Below are 12,401 nucleotides of genomic sequence, written 5' to 3' on the forward strand. Positions count from 1 at the left end.
GTGTGCTATATAAATATCGATGTAGGCACGATTATGTGACAAAGGTATCAAGTGCTAATCTTGCCCACAACATCGGGGTGCCCACCCTCGCCCTCAACGCGCACGACGATCCCATTTGCCCCTCTGCGTAAGTTCCACACACACACACACACACACACACACTTTTCGCCCCGCGGCCAGCGAGGAAGCCGTGACAGCGATCATTTCATCTCACCACCCGACCCTTGGCGCCTCTCTGCAGATCGGTGCCTGTGCGCGTAGTGGAAGACAATGAAAACATCATCTTTGGGCTGACCGATCGCGGTGGCCACCTGGCCTGGTTGGAAGGCTGGGACTTCTGGGAAGAGGTACGCCACCGCACACGACACGACCAACGACACGACACGATCAACGACACGCGACCGGCAATGTAATTGGAAATCGTTGTGCGTTCAGGCGTGGATGGATCGGGCGGTGGTACAGTTCAGCAAGGCGCTGTGGAACCAGATGCCCAAGCGGCGGCTGCAGAAGATCCACACGATCACGGACCCAACGACGAGCCCACTTCGGCACGCATGACAGTCGTCAGCCAACTCCTACACACTTCTACTAGAAGTCCCGTTATTTCCTGTATTTATTTGATCACACTACCAAGGTCTCTTCTCTTTCATGTCGTTGTTCTGAACTTGTGTCTGTTCGCTCTGCTGTTGGGACGAACACATTGGTGATGGCCCAGTCCACTGAAAAAGAAAACAAAAAAGCTGGTGGTTGCGTCATGGGTTAGTATGGCACAGGGTGATGTGGGCGGCCTCGCCACAGGGCTCAAGACCCACTTCAGGTCCTGAGCCCCTGCATGCGGGAGGCCACCACACAACGCCCCGCGTCATAGATCATTAACGGCAGTTGAGGTATCGAAGTAACCCATCGACAAATGCACCAAGCTCACACCACAACCCTGGAGCCTTGCCTGGTTGAGGCCTGCCACACCCACCCGCTGCCTCGATTGTGGGACCATCGGCGTGTGCGCTCTTCGCTTTCGTTCTTTATTCTATTTTTCAACTTTTCGTTCTTTCTTTTTCCCTGGCTGGTGAGGTGGTTCAGCCAAAAGGCACAGAGCGTCCCACAATGGATGAAGAAGATCAAGAGTTGATGTAGCAACGTGGCAGACAGTAAAAGGCATTACCAACCGTAGAATTTCATCTCCGGTTCATAGTCTACATCACTTAAAGTGGTGGCCTGCTCGTCCCTCTATTCCGAGGGGCTGAGCGGTTCCCTGCCAACCCCAAAAACAATTTCTACACCAGCAGGACTGCAACATGTTCGACGTAATCAATCAAGGCACAACAAGTTTCATCATGAACTGGCGATGGTTTTTTCAAGCAACATACAACATGTGGGAGCCTTGCAACCAGCAACCAGCAAGGCCTTCACTTTTTTCGGTGATTTCTTCTTCTTTCAACTTAGAAGAAAGATGGAAGCAATACCTACGGCAGCACCAGCCACCTACAGCTATCGACAGAGGCGACAAGAAGCGGTGGCAGCCTCGGGGCATCGCCTGCTCCACCCCTCGCTCGCCCACCTCCGTCCAGTAGTACCCCCCCCCCCCAAGCGCACGTTGGCCATGAGGCTCACGTTGGTCCTCTTCGTCCCCTTCGGCCCATAGGAGCACCTGGTGCCGGGGCTGCGGCGGCTGGTCGCGGATGATAGTACGCCCCAGGAGGGGAGGGACGGTGGTGCTGCTCTCGCGGAGGACCACTGGACAGAGGGCGTGGAGCTGCTCCACCAGTGGCGCGACCTGCACCGTCTGCGTCTGTTCAGCGACGCCTTCTCGCGGTGCGTGCGGCCCATGACACGACACGACACGACACGCACGCAAGCACACCACGACTGTGGCGGTGGTCTGACGACATGTCGTCTCCAGCCAGCTGATCGAGGAGGTGGAGCACTACCTGAACTCGCCGGCGCCGAAGACCAGCGAGATCGTGCTCGAGGTCCGTCGCCGCAGAGTAGTTATCAGCAAACCAAGTGCCGCACCAACTGACCCGATTCCTCATCAGGAGATTGGAATGCAGGAATGCATGCGGGGCCTCGTGGACCGGGTGCTGGGTCCGTTGGTGGCTCGGCTCTATCCCGACGTGGCCGCCGGCTTGAACTACCATCACTCCTTCATCGTACGACGCGCGCCTTCTCTGGGTCCGTAGATCATTGCTGGCTGCACTCAAACTGGCCATTCATGTGCAGATCAGGAACTCGTGGTGGGAGAGCGACGACTTCCAGCTGTGGCGGTACACATGTGGCAGTGAAGGTGGTCGACACACTCCGCTTACATGTAAGGTTGGTGCCGGGCAGATACGTGGACGAAGAGAGCGGCGAGCCGACCAGCAGGCATGTGGACGACAGCGTGGTCACCTTCAACATTTGCCTGGGCGTAGGCGATTTTGGGGGTATAGTTAGCTCTGTGTTGGTGTTTTCTGAGCAGGAGGTGCTGATGTTACCAATCCAACACAAATCTGTGCAGGTTGTGAGCTCCGATTCTATGGCCACAACAAGAGCGAGGACTACCGACGAGATCGCTACTTTGAGTATGAGCAGGTGAGCACTGACCCAGTTGATTCACCTTGTTCATCCGTCCAGGACCTCACTTCCATTTCCTCATCTTGCTGGCCGTTGTCAGGTGCCTGGTGTGGGAGTGATACACCTGGGCAGCAATGAACACGAGGTCCTGCCCATGACATCACCCGGCAAGCGCTACAACCTGATCATCTGGCTCTCTCCACGAAGGTGATCCAAAAGAGACAAAATAATAAAAAAAGCTGCCGCAAAAGAAAATGTTTTTCTTTTCGACCTGCAAAAGAAAGTGAAACAAAAAGGCCACGTCACCATCGGCCAAGAAGATGGAGAGGAGAGTGCACACCGCCGCAGGCGTGCTGGGCGCCACCACGTTGTTGCTGGTCCTGCTGTTGCTCGATGGGACCGAAGCTTCACGATACTGCTCCTACCATCCAGAGGCACCCGAGTGCCGCAACGTGCAACCCCGCTACCCCCCAGCAAGCGATTGGGAGGTAGACCCGGCCCATCTAGAGCTGCAGGAGATGGAGGCAGACCTCGCTGCCGCGATCTCTACGTCCAACGAAGCAGGTGCCGCCGTCATCAATTCAACATCCATGTGCGCCATCGATTCCTTGGATGCCCATCTCGCAGACGACGTGCCACCGTCGGCAGTCTCTACGCCAGCGAAGGGCATGGGAGAGGCCTCCGGGTGGCGCCTGCTACTCACCCGCCAGGCCAGGCCCGTCTTTGAAGCCCTTGGCGTCGGTACTCCCTTTACTCTCTACTCCTCCCCATCAGCCAGGACCGCCGCTCACTACACGTTTCTACGTTTCGTTCGAGCACAGTCGGCGCTGCGCTGGTGACGTTCGCTGTGTTGGCTAGGTGGTGGGTTCACCGCCAGGCGCGGCAGATCGACGCCCTGGAGGACGTAGCGGCGGCTGAGGCTTTGCTGACGCGGCGTGCCGCGTCGCCGTTCGCGGTCGTGGTCGACGCCACGCTCGGGACGTCGCTGGTCTCCGACCTCCGCCGCCGGCTGGAGGCCCGGCTGGCCCAGCTCCACGCCCGGCGGCAGCAGTCGCTCGACGCCGCCGCGGCCGAGCTGGCCGGGCAGGCCAGCGTCGCCGACCGCAAGCACCAGTTCGTCAAGAAGTGGAGGCGCATCCACGCCAAGACCTTGCCCATCCCGCAACTCGAAGCCCTGTTGGCCGAGGCCGAAGAGGTGGTACGTTATGTGTGTGTGTGTGTGTGTGTGTCGTGTGTGTGTGTGTGTGTGTTGTGTGTGTGTGTGTGTGTGTGTGGTGTTGTGGTTGGCTCAGAGACTCAAGCGAGAGGGCTGTTGTCGATCTAGGAATCCGAGTTTGAGGTGGTGATCAGGGAGTGGCTCGAGTTTAGGCGCCAAATCGAACGGGAGAGCACCACGCTTCGCCTTACGATGAGCGAAGACGGCGAAAGCCTCCCCTCTTCGCTGACCCGCTCCACCGAACTGCGCCTGCTCGCCGCCGCACGACCCAACGCCATCGCGCGCTACACGAATGACAGCGACGACGACGACGACGATGCTGTGATCATCGAGCGCGACGACAAGAACAGCAGCAGCACGAGCACGAGCACGAGCACGAACACGGAGAACGAAGGCGAAGTGGAGGTGGTGGAGGGTCAGTACATAGGTGGCGAGAGGAATGCGGCCAAGCGAAGATCGACCAATGGCCCCCTGGGATCGCTTGTTCTCGAAGATTACGGTGCGTCCCCCCTTCGGTAGCCAGGCCACCTATGACCGCTGCTGGCGCTGCTGACATGTTCTGCGCGCGCGCTCTGAATGGAGCTCTGCAGGCGGGGAAAACGACTCGTCCATCGCGCGGGAGTTGGCGCGACAGACCGACAGCGAGAGCTACTTCCGAGTGTGGGAGCTGCATCACAAACACGAACTTCTCCAACTGGGCCGTGAGAAGCTACGACAGAAGCAGGTACACGTTGTGTGCGTGTGCGTGTGCGTGTGCGGTCGATGCGTGTGTGCGATGAAAGTATAACCGACACTTCTGGTGATGTGCTGCTCCAGGAGGACAAGATTCAGGAGCAGCAGAAGCGCGAGGAGGACAACGAAGAGAGACGAAGCCAAGCCCGCCGCACGCTCAAAGAGCAGCAGGAGGCCAACCGGATCGAACAGGAGAAACTCAACCACCAGAAACAGGAAGCACGTACGTGGCCTTGGCCCCCGGTGTGTGAGTGTGTGTCGTGTGTGTGTGTGTGTGGTGGTGGTGGTGGTGGTGGTGGTGGTGGTGGTGGTGGTGTGTTGTGTGTGTGTGCGTGTGTGTGTGATGAAGTGTATTATAGGCCGAGCTGACACCACCGTCATCGGCGACGTTACAGGCAAGGCCGCGGAGGAGGCGGAGGAACGGACGGCATGGAGCAGTCTCCGGACCAGGCTGTTCCTGCACGCCAGCATCTACGGCGGGATTGCGCTCTACCACCTGTGGCACAGCCTTCTCGATTCGTGGCGATCCACTCTCGACTTCAGTTCCACGTGCACTCCCGCCGTACGTCTGCCTTCTCTCGCACCACCGTACACGACACGCGACACAACACGCACGACACGCACGACACGCACAACCGCACACACGCACTGCTTACAAACAAGGTCACGTATGTGCGCTGCAGATTCCGCTTCTCGTCGATAAGGTCTGTCTGCTTGACTTGACGGTCTATCTTCCGCTTCACATCCTCCTTCCGCTCCTCTTGTGCGTTCTCGTCCTCGCCATCCAGTGGGGCGGTCTGCTCCTTCAACTCCCCTCGCTCGCCGCTCTGTGCCTCCTCTTCGCTGCCATCTGGTGCGTCTCCCGTGCCGTCCCCTCTCGTGTGTGCGGCGTGTTGTGTGCGGCATGTTGCATGCGGCGTGTGCGGCGTGTGCGGCGTGTGCGGTTTGGTGCCCCAGCTGATGTGTTGGCTGGCCACCGCAGGAGCAAGGTCCCTTCTGCGCTCGACTATGCGGGTCTCGTGGGCGTGGTAGTCGTTCAGCTCTTGGTCTTCGCCGCTAAGTGGGCCATCGCGTCGAGCGCCAACGATGGCGGCGAGGTCGGCCACGTGAGGCAGAGAGCGCCCCGCCGCCTGCTTGGCGCAGTGCTCACCACGATCGAGGTCTCGCTGTTCGTCGTCAACATCGGCCTCGCCCTCGCTTGCTTCGCCCGGCGTCGCAACGACGTGCTGCACGATTCCTTCACTGACTGCTTCTCTACGCCCAGCGACTTTGGGAGTTGCTACACCTACTACTGAGAGTGGCTCACACTTCTTTGCTACACGAATTCCTTAAAAAGCCCCCTTTGTACATAAGAATGGAATGTGCTTTTAGTTCAGATGGAGGATTGCTAAGTTGTTGTGTGTGTTGTTAAAAAATAAATCGCTTATGACAAGCAGCACGAGACGCGTGGGTATGGTTTCTGTGTGCTGTCGCGCCTCTTTGGTGGTGGTACTACCTGCGACCCTCCCGTGTTGAGCCAGCCCGTCCGTTGCAGTTCCAAATAGGCCAGTCCTGTCATCCAACGTTCACACAACAATCGCCAGTCAAGGGCAAGTTTTGTTCACAGGTGGCTGAAGGCAAAAAAAAAGGCAGAGGCATACCACCAAAGGCTGTGGTCACGTTGCGGTTGAGCTTGGCGCTGGTCTCCAGGAAGGGCACGGGCATGCCCAGGTCGCTGCTCATCTTGCGCGCCAGTGCCGCGCCTTCTTGCGCCGTGACTTCGCGGACCTGGTTTGTCCTGCGCCAGTCGGAGATTGTTGCCGTCTCGTCAACGTCGCATTTGTTGCCTGACGTGCGTGTACGGTGAGTGCGGTGTGTGCGGTGAGTGCGGTGTGTGCTGTGAGTGCGGTGTGTGCGGTGTGTGCGGTGTGTGCGGTGTGTGCGGTGTGTGCGGTGTGTGCGGTGTGCATTCAAGAAACAAACAAACAAACAAACAAATGTGTGCATGAAAGGTTGAAGTACCAACGAGTATCAAGGAAAACGGGTCGTCTTTTTTGATCCGCTTTATCATGGGCCAGTAGCCTTCGATTGCTTCCCGATCAGTGACGCTCCTGAAGCTCTTCCTGTCGGTGACCGAGTAGACGCATAGAAGAGCACTCGCCGCTCGAATCCACTGTAACCCCCAAGCCAAGCATTTGGCACTCAGTCCACACACAACACATACACACACACACAACACACACAACACACAACGTCTGTGTCACACACGCGCACATAGGAGAAAAGACGACAGACAACCGACCTGTTCGCTCAAGGCAGTAAACTCCTCAGGGCCGGCCGTGTCCATGATGTCCTGCAGAGCGCAATGCTTCAGATAAAGGCGGCAAAGAGAGGGGGGGTGGGGGAATGGACGCACAAGCAACACGACCAGGCCATTAACGAGGGCCATCTTCCGGTAATTGTCTTCTGCTCGAAGCGCGCGCGCGCGTGTGTCCCGTTCCACAGGTGTCATTGTGTGCGTGTGCGGCAGTGTGCGTGCGTTTCCTGTGGTGAGTAGAGTACTACTGGGGAGGGGGGGAGGGAGACTGGTCAAGTGGCGAACCGATGGTGGGGTCGTATTCTTCAACGAAGAACTGCTGGACCAGCATGATGGTCAACGCAGACTTGCCCACGCCGCCTGCACTCGCCCACCACCACATGCCACGCATTCATCACTCGCCCACCCACTACCAATCATAAACGGCCACTTTGACACGACACACGACACACGACACACGACACACGACACACGACACACGACACACACGTACAATCGCCCACCACGGTCACCTTCAATTCGTGTGGGTTCTTCAAGTAGCAGCCGTGAGTGAGCTGAGGCTCATATCTAAGGGGTGCAAGAAGCCACCACGCATGCACCCCAAACTCGATCATGTGAGGTTTCGGCCACCATCATCGAGAAAACGTTCGCGCAGAGGGGGGAGGCACGTATCACGGAGCGGATTGCTGAGCAGCGCTTCCTTCAGCACCGCCTTGAAGCCCCTGGCGCCGTCGTCGTCGTCGTCTTCTCCTCCTCCTCCTGTCAAAGCTGAAGCTGCCACCGCTGCCCGCCACAGGGCGTCGTCATCTGCGAACCTGCGCCAACACCCACAAACGCCACCGAGGTCGAGAGGTGAGCAGTGCTCTCCAGAGTGCCCCAAAAACAAACGGTTTGCACGCGGTGCACCGTTTCCAGGCCCGGCTCACGAGCGACAGGGTGCAGCCGACCTCTGAGAGAGGCACGAACAGGAGGACGTGCAGGGACAACTCGGGCGGTAGTGCGGTGATGAAGTCCACCGTGCCTGTGGTACCCACCATAAACACAAACATATTAATACACACATTAAATCTTTATTTCAATAACGTTATTGCAGATGCGATTGCGATGAGGAGGTCGTCGCCGAACAACACGCACCGCCACAACGAGGCGAAAGCAGCTGTGTTGCCGGCACGGCAGCCATTGTCTCTGGAAAGAATGGCGTGTCGTACGGCCAATTAATTGCAGCATACTTCTGGTGGCAAAAAAGGTACAGCTTCAGGCCTGCTGGGGGTCGAACCCAGAATCTCCTGATTCGTAGTCAGACGCCTTTCCATTGGGCCACAGGCCTTGCTTGTTTCGTTTCGCTTTGAGCCTTGGCGCGCAGCAACAAATTATCTCACCTCACTTTGGACCTGCTGCTATTTTTTGGTACCTGTGAAAATCTACGGGGAAACATAAGGGTTGCCCAAAATTCCGGAGACCAAACAAAAAAGTCTTGTGACTTGTGTCAGACTTGCAAATGTTGCCTTATTTTTTATCATGCCCTTGCTGGTTGCTGGTTGATGGTTGTGGCTCACACTGATGGAGCTGCTGGCTGTGCACACAAGTGGCACCTGTGGCCATCATCCACTGCAATTCCTGTGCAGGAGTAGCAGTGATGATGATTGTTGCCATCCCAGACTGGGTTGAAGAGGATCTGTGCTGACACTGAGGAGCTCACTGCATGAATTGAGAACAAGCTCCACAAGAAGGTGAGCCAGTTGACTGTCAAGATAACATTCCAGTCCCTGGGCATCTCCTATAAGGAGGTGGTTCAGATTCTGGCTGATGTTGCCCAGGCTTTGTGATCCTACCTCCTGCCATACTTGCCCCCTGTCACAACCCAATCAAGTACATCAAGTCCCAGGTGTGCCACATGACCATTCATGACAGAGGGACTTTGTAAGGCCACAACAGCAGCACAGATCATGGCAACCAATGCTATGGGCCAGTTCACACACATGATGCAGTTATGCTGTGGGTAGCATGGGTTTGCAGTTGCTGGGTAAACATGGACTTCAGGAGTCCTAGGGTTCATGTGTCAACACCATCAGTTCACATGGACATGTTTGTGACAGCAACCAACGCTGGTTTGAGTCCAAACATTCACCACGCAGAGGGAAGCAAGCAGCTTGCATGGCCAATCCACAATAATGTAACTTCTGACCAAAACAAAAAGAAGGCTCTGTTTTGTACAGAAGGCAAAACGATTTTTCCGCTGCCGGGAATCGAACCCGGGGCGCATGGGTGAGAACCATAAATGTTACCGACTACACCACAGCGGATTTGGATGTTGATGTTCTTGCCCAAGGTGTTCATGTCGTCTAAGGCACTTTGCTTTTCAGGCGTCTTCCTTTTATGCGCCGTGGCGGCCATTGGAGAGCCGAGAGAGGAAAGTCAAAGGGAAAAGAGTCGAGGAAGCAAGGTGAAGGGGCGTGAGATTGATTGTGGGGAGTGGAAATGCTGACGCATGGGAGAGCGCCATCGCTCATTATCTGGGCGTCTTTTCTCCTCATCTCCTTCTTCACATCACATGCTCTCGGTAACCGCTCTCATCTTCTACCTTTACACCTACAACCATTTGGTGGAGGGGGGCTATCTTGTTGCTTCATTCCTAACTCAATCTTCTTTTTCTTCATATTCTTCTTCTACATCGCCCTCAGCCCAGAGCTGTAGAACTTGTGATTTCCAGGCCGGCGTCCAGCAAGGGGCGCTCGATTTCCGGGGGTCGTCCCTCGACCAGAAGACATCGCTCGTCCTGAGCACCGAGACCTCGGCCACCATCAAGGCCTCTGACACGCCGCTCTCCTTCACCCTCGAGGCCTGGGTGTGGCCCGCGCAGGCCAATCTCCGCCGACCACAGCCCCTGTTCGCCCGCTACCCGCGCACCCAGCCCATCCAGGGCCACTCCCGCGCCGAGTTCCTGCTCCAGCTGCAGGCCAACGGCAATCTCAATCTCTTCTTCGGCGGCGGCTCGGCCAACAAGGACCGCCTGGCGCTCAATCTCGACTGCGGTTTCAACGTCGTGCCCGCCGGCCGCTGGACCCACGTCGCCCTGAGCGTGGCCACCACCCCGGGACTGGTCAACCCGCGCGAGGCCCGGGTCTACCTCAACGGTCACCTCGCCTGCGAGTGGCCCGGCACCGAGGCCGCCAACACCACCTTTGGCGGCACCCGGCAGATCATGCACGACCAGCCCTTCGTCTTCTCGAAGTACGAGCTGGCCGACTGCGACGGCCCCGAGCGCCTGCAGACCTTCCACGGCCGCATGGACGAGCTGCGCGTGTGGGCCGGCGTGCGCACCCCGGCCGAGATCCTGGCCGCCTACGACGCCACCGACCTGTCGTCGACCACGACCACCACCCCCTACGCCGAGGCTCGCGCTAGTAGTCTGGTGGGCCTGTTCCACCTGGACCGCGAGTCAAGAGGCGAGGGGGAGGATGAGTCGTACGTGGCGCTCGATTCTTCCCCGACCGGCGCCAACGCCGCGTTCGAGGGCGAGATCGAGGGCCAGGCTCCGGTGTGGGTGCCCTCGTCGGCCCCTCTGGTGCTGCGAGTGGAGGCGACCAACTTCTTGCTGGCGCACCTCACCCTCTTCATCTACTCGGCCCACCCGAACGACACGTTCGCGGCGCAGATCGACGTGTCGGCGCTCAACCCGATCGAGTCCATCTACCGCGACGGCGGCGCGGCCGTCCTGGTGAACCAGGGCAACGTCATCACCGTCGCCGAAGGCTCACAGTACGTTTTCTTGGCATTCTCCACATTTCTCACACCATATCAACCATAGAGTGGCTACTATATATGAATGTAGGTTCCCTGTGGCCTATTTCCTGACCTCATCGCCGGTGAGTTACACTGCAACGGTGCGCTACCGTGCGGTGTCGTACGACGCGAGAGCTGAGAGTGCGCTGGTGGCTTCGGAGTGGGCCGAGATCGTGGTGCGGGTGGAGGTGACCGGGTGCGACGGCCAGGGCGGCGAGATGGACTGGTGCGGCGTGTGCGAGGGGGACGGTCGGTGCGAGCCGTACGGGTGCGACGGCGAGGGCAGCCGACTCGACGTGTGCGGCGTGTGCGACGGCTACGGCGAGTCGTGCCGGTGCTCGCTGGCCAACTGGCGCGGCTACGAGACCGAGGAGCTGGACAAGAGCGTGCTGTTCTACGACCTAGCTCACCTGAACGAGGCCATGGAGGCCATGAAGGGTGTGGTGGACGATGTCACCTCGCTCCTGCTGGAGAGCGACGACCGCCGGATCAGCTGCGCCAACGTGACCACGGCCCTGGCCAACGTCAAGCGGCTCCAGGCCAAGACCTACATCTACAACACCCTCTTCCTCGAGCCCTTCCTGGAGCTGCTCAGCTAAAACCATCAACAACAGGACAGTAGAAGAAATAGCAGTGAGAGATTGAGGCAAATGTTATGTGGTGAAGGTACACCTGCTTTTAATTAGGAAAGACAAATATACATACTGATTGAGGGTTGAGTGCTCCACTGGAACCTTTTTCCAGTTCACCATTTCCTGTGAATAGTGCAACAAGTTAGCAACTAGTGTGCACCTTGTGAACTTTTTGATTTAGTGGCACCATTCATGGGAGTATGTGGCACACCTTCACCTTGACACTGCACTCTGCCTCACTTCTGGAGGGTGGTGGTTTGTTTGGAGCCAGTCTTCAAGGGCCTTGACAAAGACAGCCTGCATCTTCCTTAACTTGTTGCTGGCATTGCCCAAGGGAACCCTGTAGAAGAGTTTGTGCTGGCCTGGCCTGTGGTAACCCTCTTGCTAGACCTGCCACCAAACACATTCTGCCAGCCATCCTAGCTCAGTAGCCCCGTTTGGCTAGCTCCTTTTGACACCCAAGCAAAGCCAGCTGCCATATTGTTATCACACAATATCATGATGCAACATTGAGCAGAGGCATGCCACATGAGCAGACCAAAGTACTTCCAGACCTGGTTGGTGACAACCACCTTGGCCTTGGCAAATCAAAAGTAAATTTTTAAAAATGCAAAAAGCATTAAATAAATAAATTGCATAATAAAACAGTGCCTTTAAATCTTTGCTTTTATCCAACATGGTCCTACCCAACATACACAGTGTAGGTGGATGATTGATCATGTACATCCATGTGCTTCCAGGCATTTGACCAAAGGCACGACCAGCCCATACTGCCCAAAAACGAAAACAATGTTAGGTGACTTTTATTTTTCAGCGGCGACGACAACGACAGCGATGACGTGCCTGCGTGGATAGTGCGGACCGACAGTCGCGGGGGTCGCGTGGTGTTTTTGTTTGATGGCGACGCAGGGCCGACCGCATAATCGGACGCGCTCCATCCATCTGGCGACTGGGGCTATCAAACAACCGGGCTGCGTTCTTGACGGTGCGCGGACTTTTCCTCGGCGATGGTGCGCATGAACTTGCTAGGGTCCGATGGGAGTGACGGTGATGAGGACGGTGGCGCATTCCGTTCTCGGTGGGTGGATGACGTGCTGCGGCTTTAGTGCGTACCACACAATCGAGAAAAAGGGTTGCGTGTTTTGTGGTGGTGTCGGCGGCGGTGGCGAAGACGTGCCCACCCTGAATT

At 57.2% G+C, this 12,401-nt stretch overlaps 6 protein-coding genes across 6 annotated transcripts in view; 4 read left to right on the forward strand and 2 right to left on the reverse strand.

The window, feature by feature from the left end:
* Positions 1-558, forward strand: part of ACA1_200900 (abhydrolase domain containing protein 3, putative) — a gene marked incomplete at both ends in the record, with an annotated part of 1,848 nt that extends 1,290 nt beyond the window's left edge. The window contains 2 exons of the mRNA XM_004341787.1: positions 242-347; positions 436-558. Coding sequence (XP_004341835.1) covers positions 242-347; positions 436-558 — 229 coding nt within the window. The remainder of the gene's footprint in view (positions 1-241; positions 348-435) is intronic.
* An 892-nt stretch (positions 559-1,450) lies between these two features.
* Positions 1,451-2,764, forward strand: ACA1_201010 (2oxoglutarate and iron-dependent oxygenase domain containing protein 2, putative; the record flags this gene model as incomplete). The annotated part of the gene is made up of 8 exons (XM_004341788.1): positions 1,451-1,570; positions 1,643-1,812; positions 1,901-1,970; positions 2,052-2,150; positions 2,221-2,264; positions 2,329-2,423; positions 2,498-2,571; positions 2,654-2,764. 8 exons carry the CDS (start codon positions 1,451-1,453, stop codon positions 2,762-2,764), a joined length of 783 nt encoding a protein of 260 aa, XP_004341836.1.
* A 109-nt stretch (positions 2,765-2,873) lies between these two features.
* ACA1_201020 (uncharacterized protein) lies at positions 2,874-5,796 on the forward strand (the record flags this gene model as incomplete). The annotated part of the gene is made up of 9 exons (XM_004341789.1): positions 2,874-3,117; positions 3,181-3,294; positions 3,375-3,751; positions 3,878-4,268; positions 4,360-4,493; positions 4,586-4,724; positions 4,897-5,063; positions 5,185-5,354; positions 5,484-5,796. 9 exons carry the CDS (start codon positions 2,874-2,876, stop codon positions 5,794-5,796), a joined length of 2,049 nt encoding a protein of 682 aa, XP_004341837.1.
* Positions 5,797-6,084: 288 nt separating this feature from the next.
* Positions 6,085-7,977, reverse strand: ACA1_201030 (Ras subfamily protein; the record flags this gene model as incomplete). The annotated part of the gene is made up of 10 exons (XM_004341791.1): positions 6,085-6,111; positions 6,161-6,327; positions 6,503-6,653; positions 6,783-6,833; positions 6,897-6,946; positions 7,083-7,157; positions 7,291-7,364; positions 7,466-7,612; positions 7,704-7,818; positions 7,932-7,977. 10 exons carry the CDS (start codon positions 7,975-7,977, stop codon positions 6,085-6,087), a joined length of 903 nt encoding a protein of 300 aa, XP_004341839.1.
* Positions 7,978-9,348: 1,371 nt separating this feature from the next.
* On the forward strand, positions 9,349-11,179 carry ACA1_201040 (uncharacterized protein; the record flags this gene model as incomplete). Its single annotated transcript, XM_004341793.1, has 3 exons — positions 9,349-9,357; positions 9,508-10,556; positions 10,630-11,179. 3 exons carry the CDS (start codon positions 9,349-9,351, stop codon positions 11,177-11,179), a joined length of 1,608 nt encoding a protein of 535 aa, XP_004341841.1.
* Positions 11,180-12,237: 1,058 nt separating this feature from the next.
* ACA1_201050 (uncharacterized protein) overlaps positions 12,238-12,401 on the reverse strand; it is a gene marked incomplete at both ends in the record, with an annotated part of 615 nt that continues 451 nt past the window's right edge. Inside the window, one exon of the mRNA XM_004341795.1 lies at positions 12,238-12,312. Coding sequence (XP_004341843.1) covers positions 12,238-12,312 — 75 coding nt within the window. The remainder of the gene's footprint in view (positions 12,313-12,401) is intronic.

This window comes from Acanthamoeba castellanii, assembly GCF_000313135.1.
Source record: "Acanthamoeba castellanii str. Neff unplaced genomic scaffold scf7180000084753, whole genome shotgun sequence".
In the NCBI taxonomy this organism is placed as follows: Eukaryota; Discosea; order Longamoebia; family Acanthamoebidae; genus Acanthamoeba; species Acanthamoeba castellanii.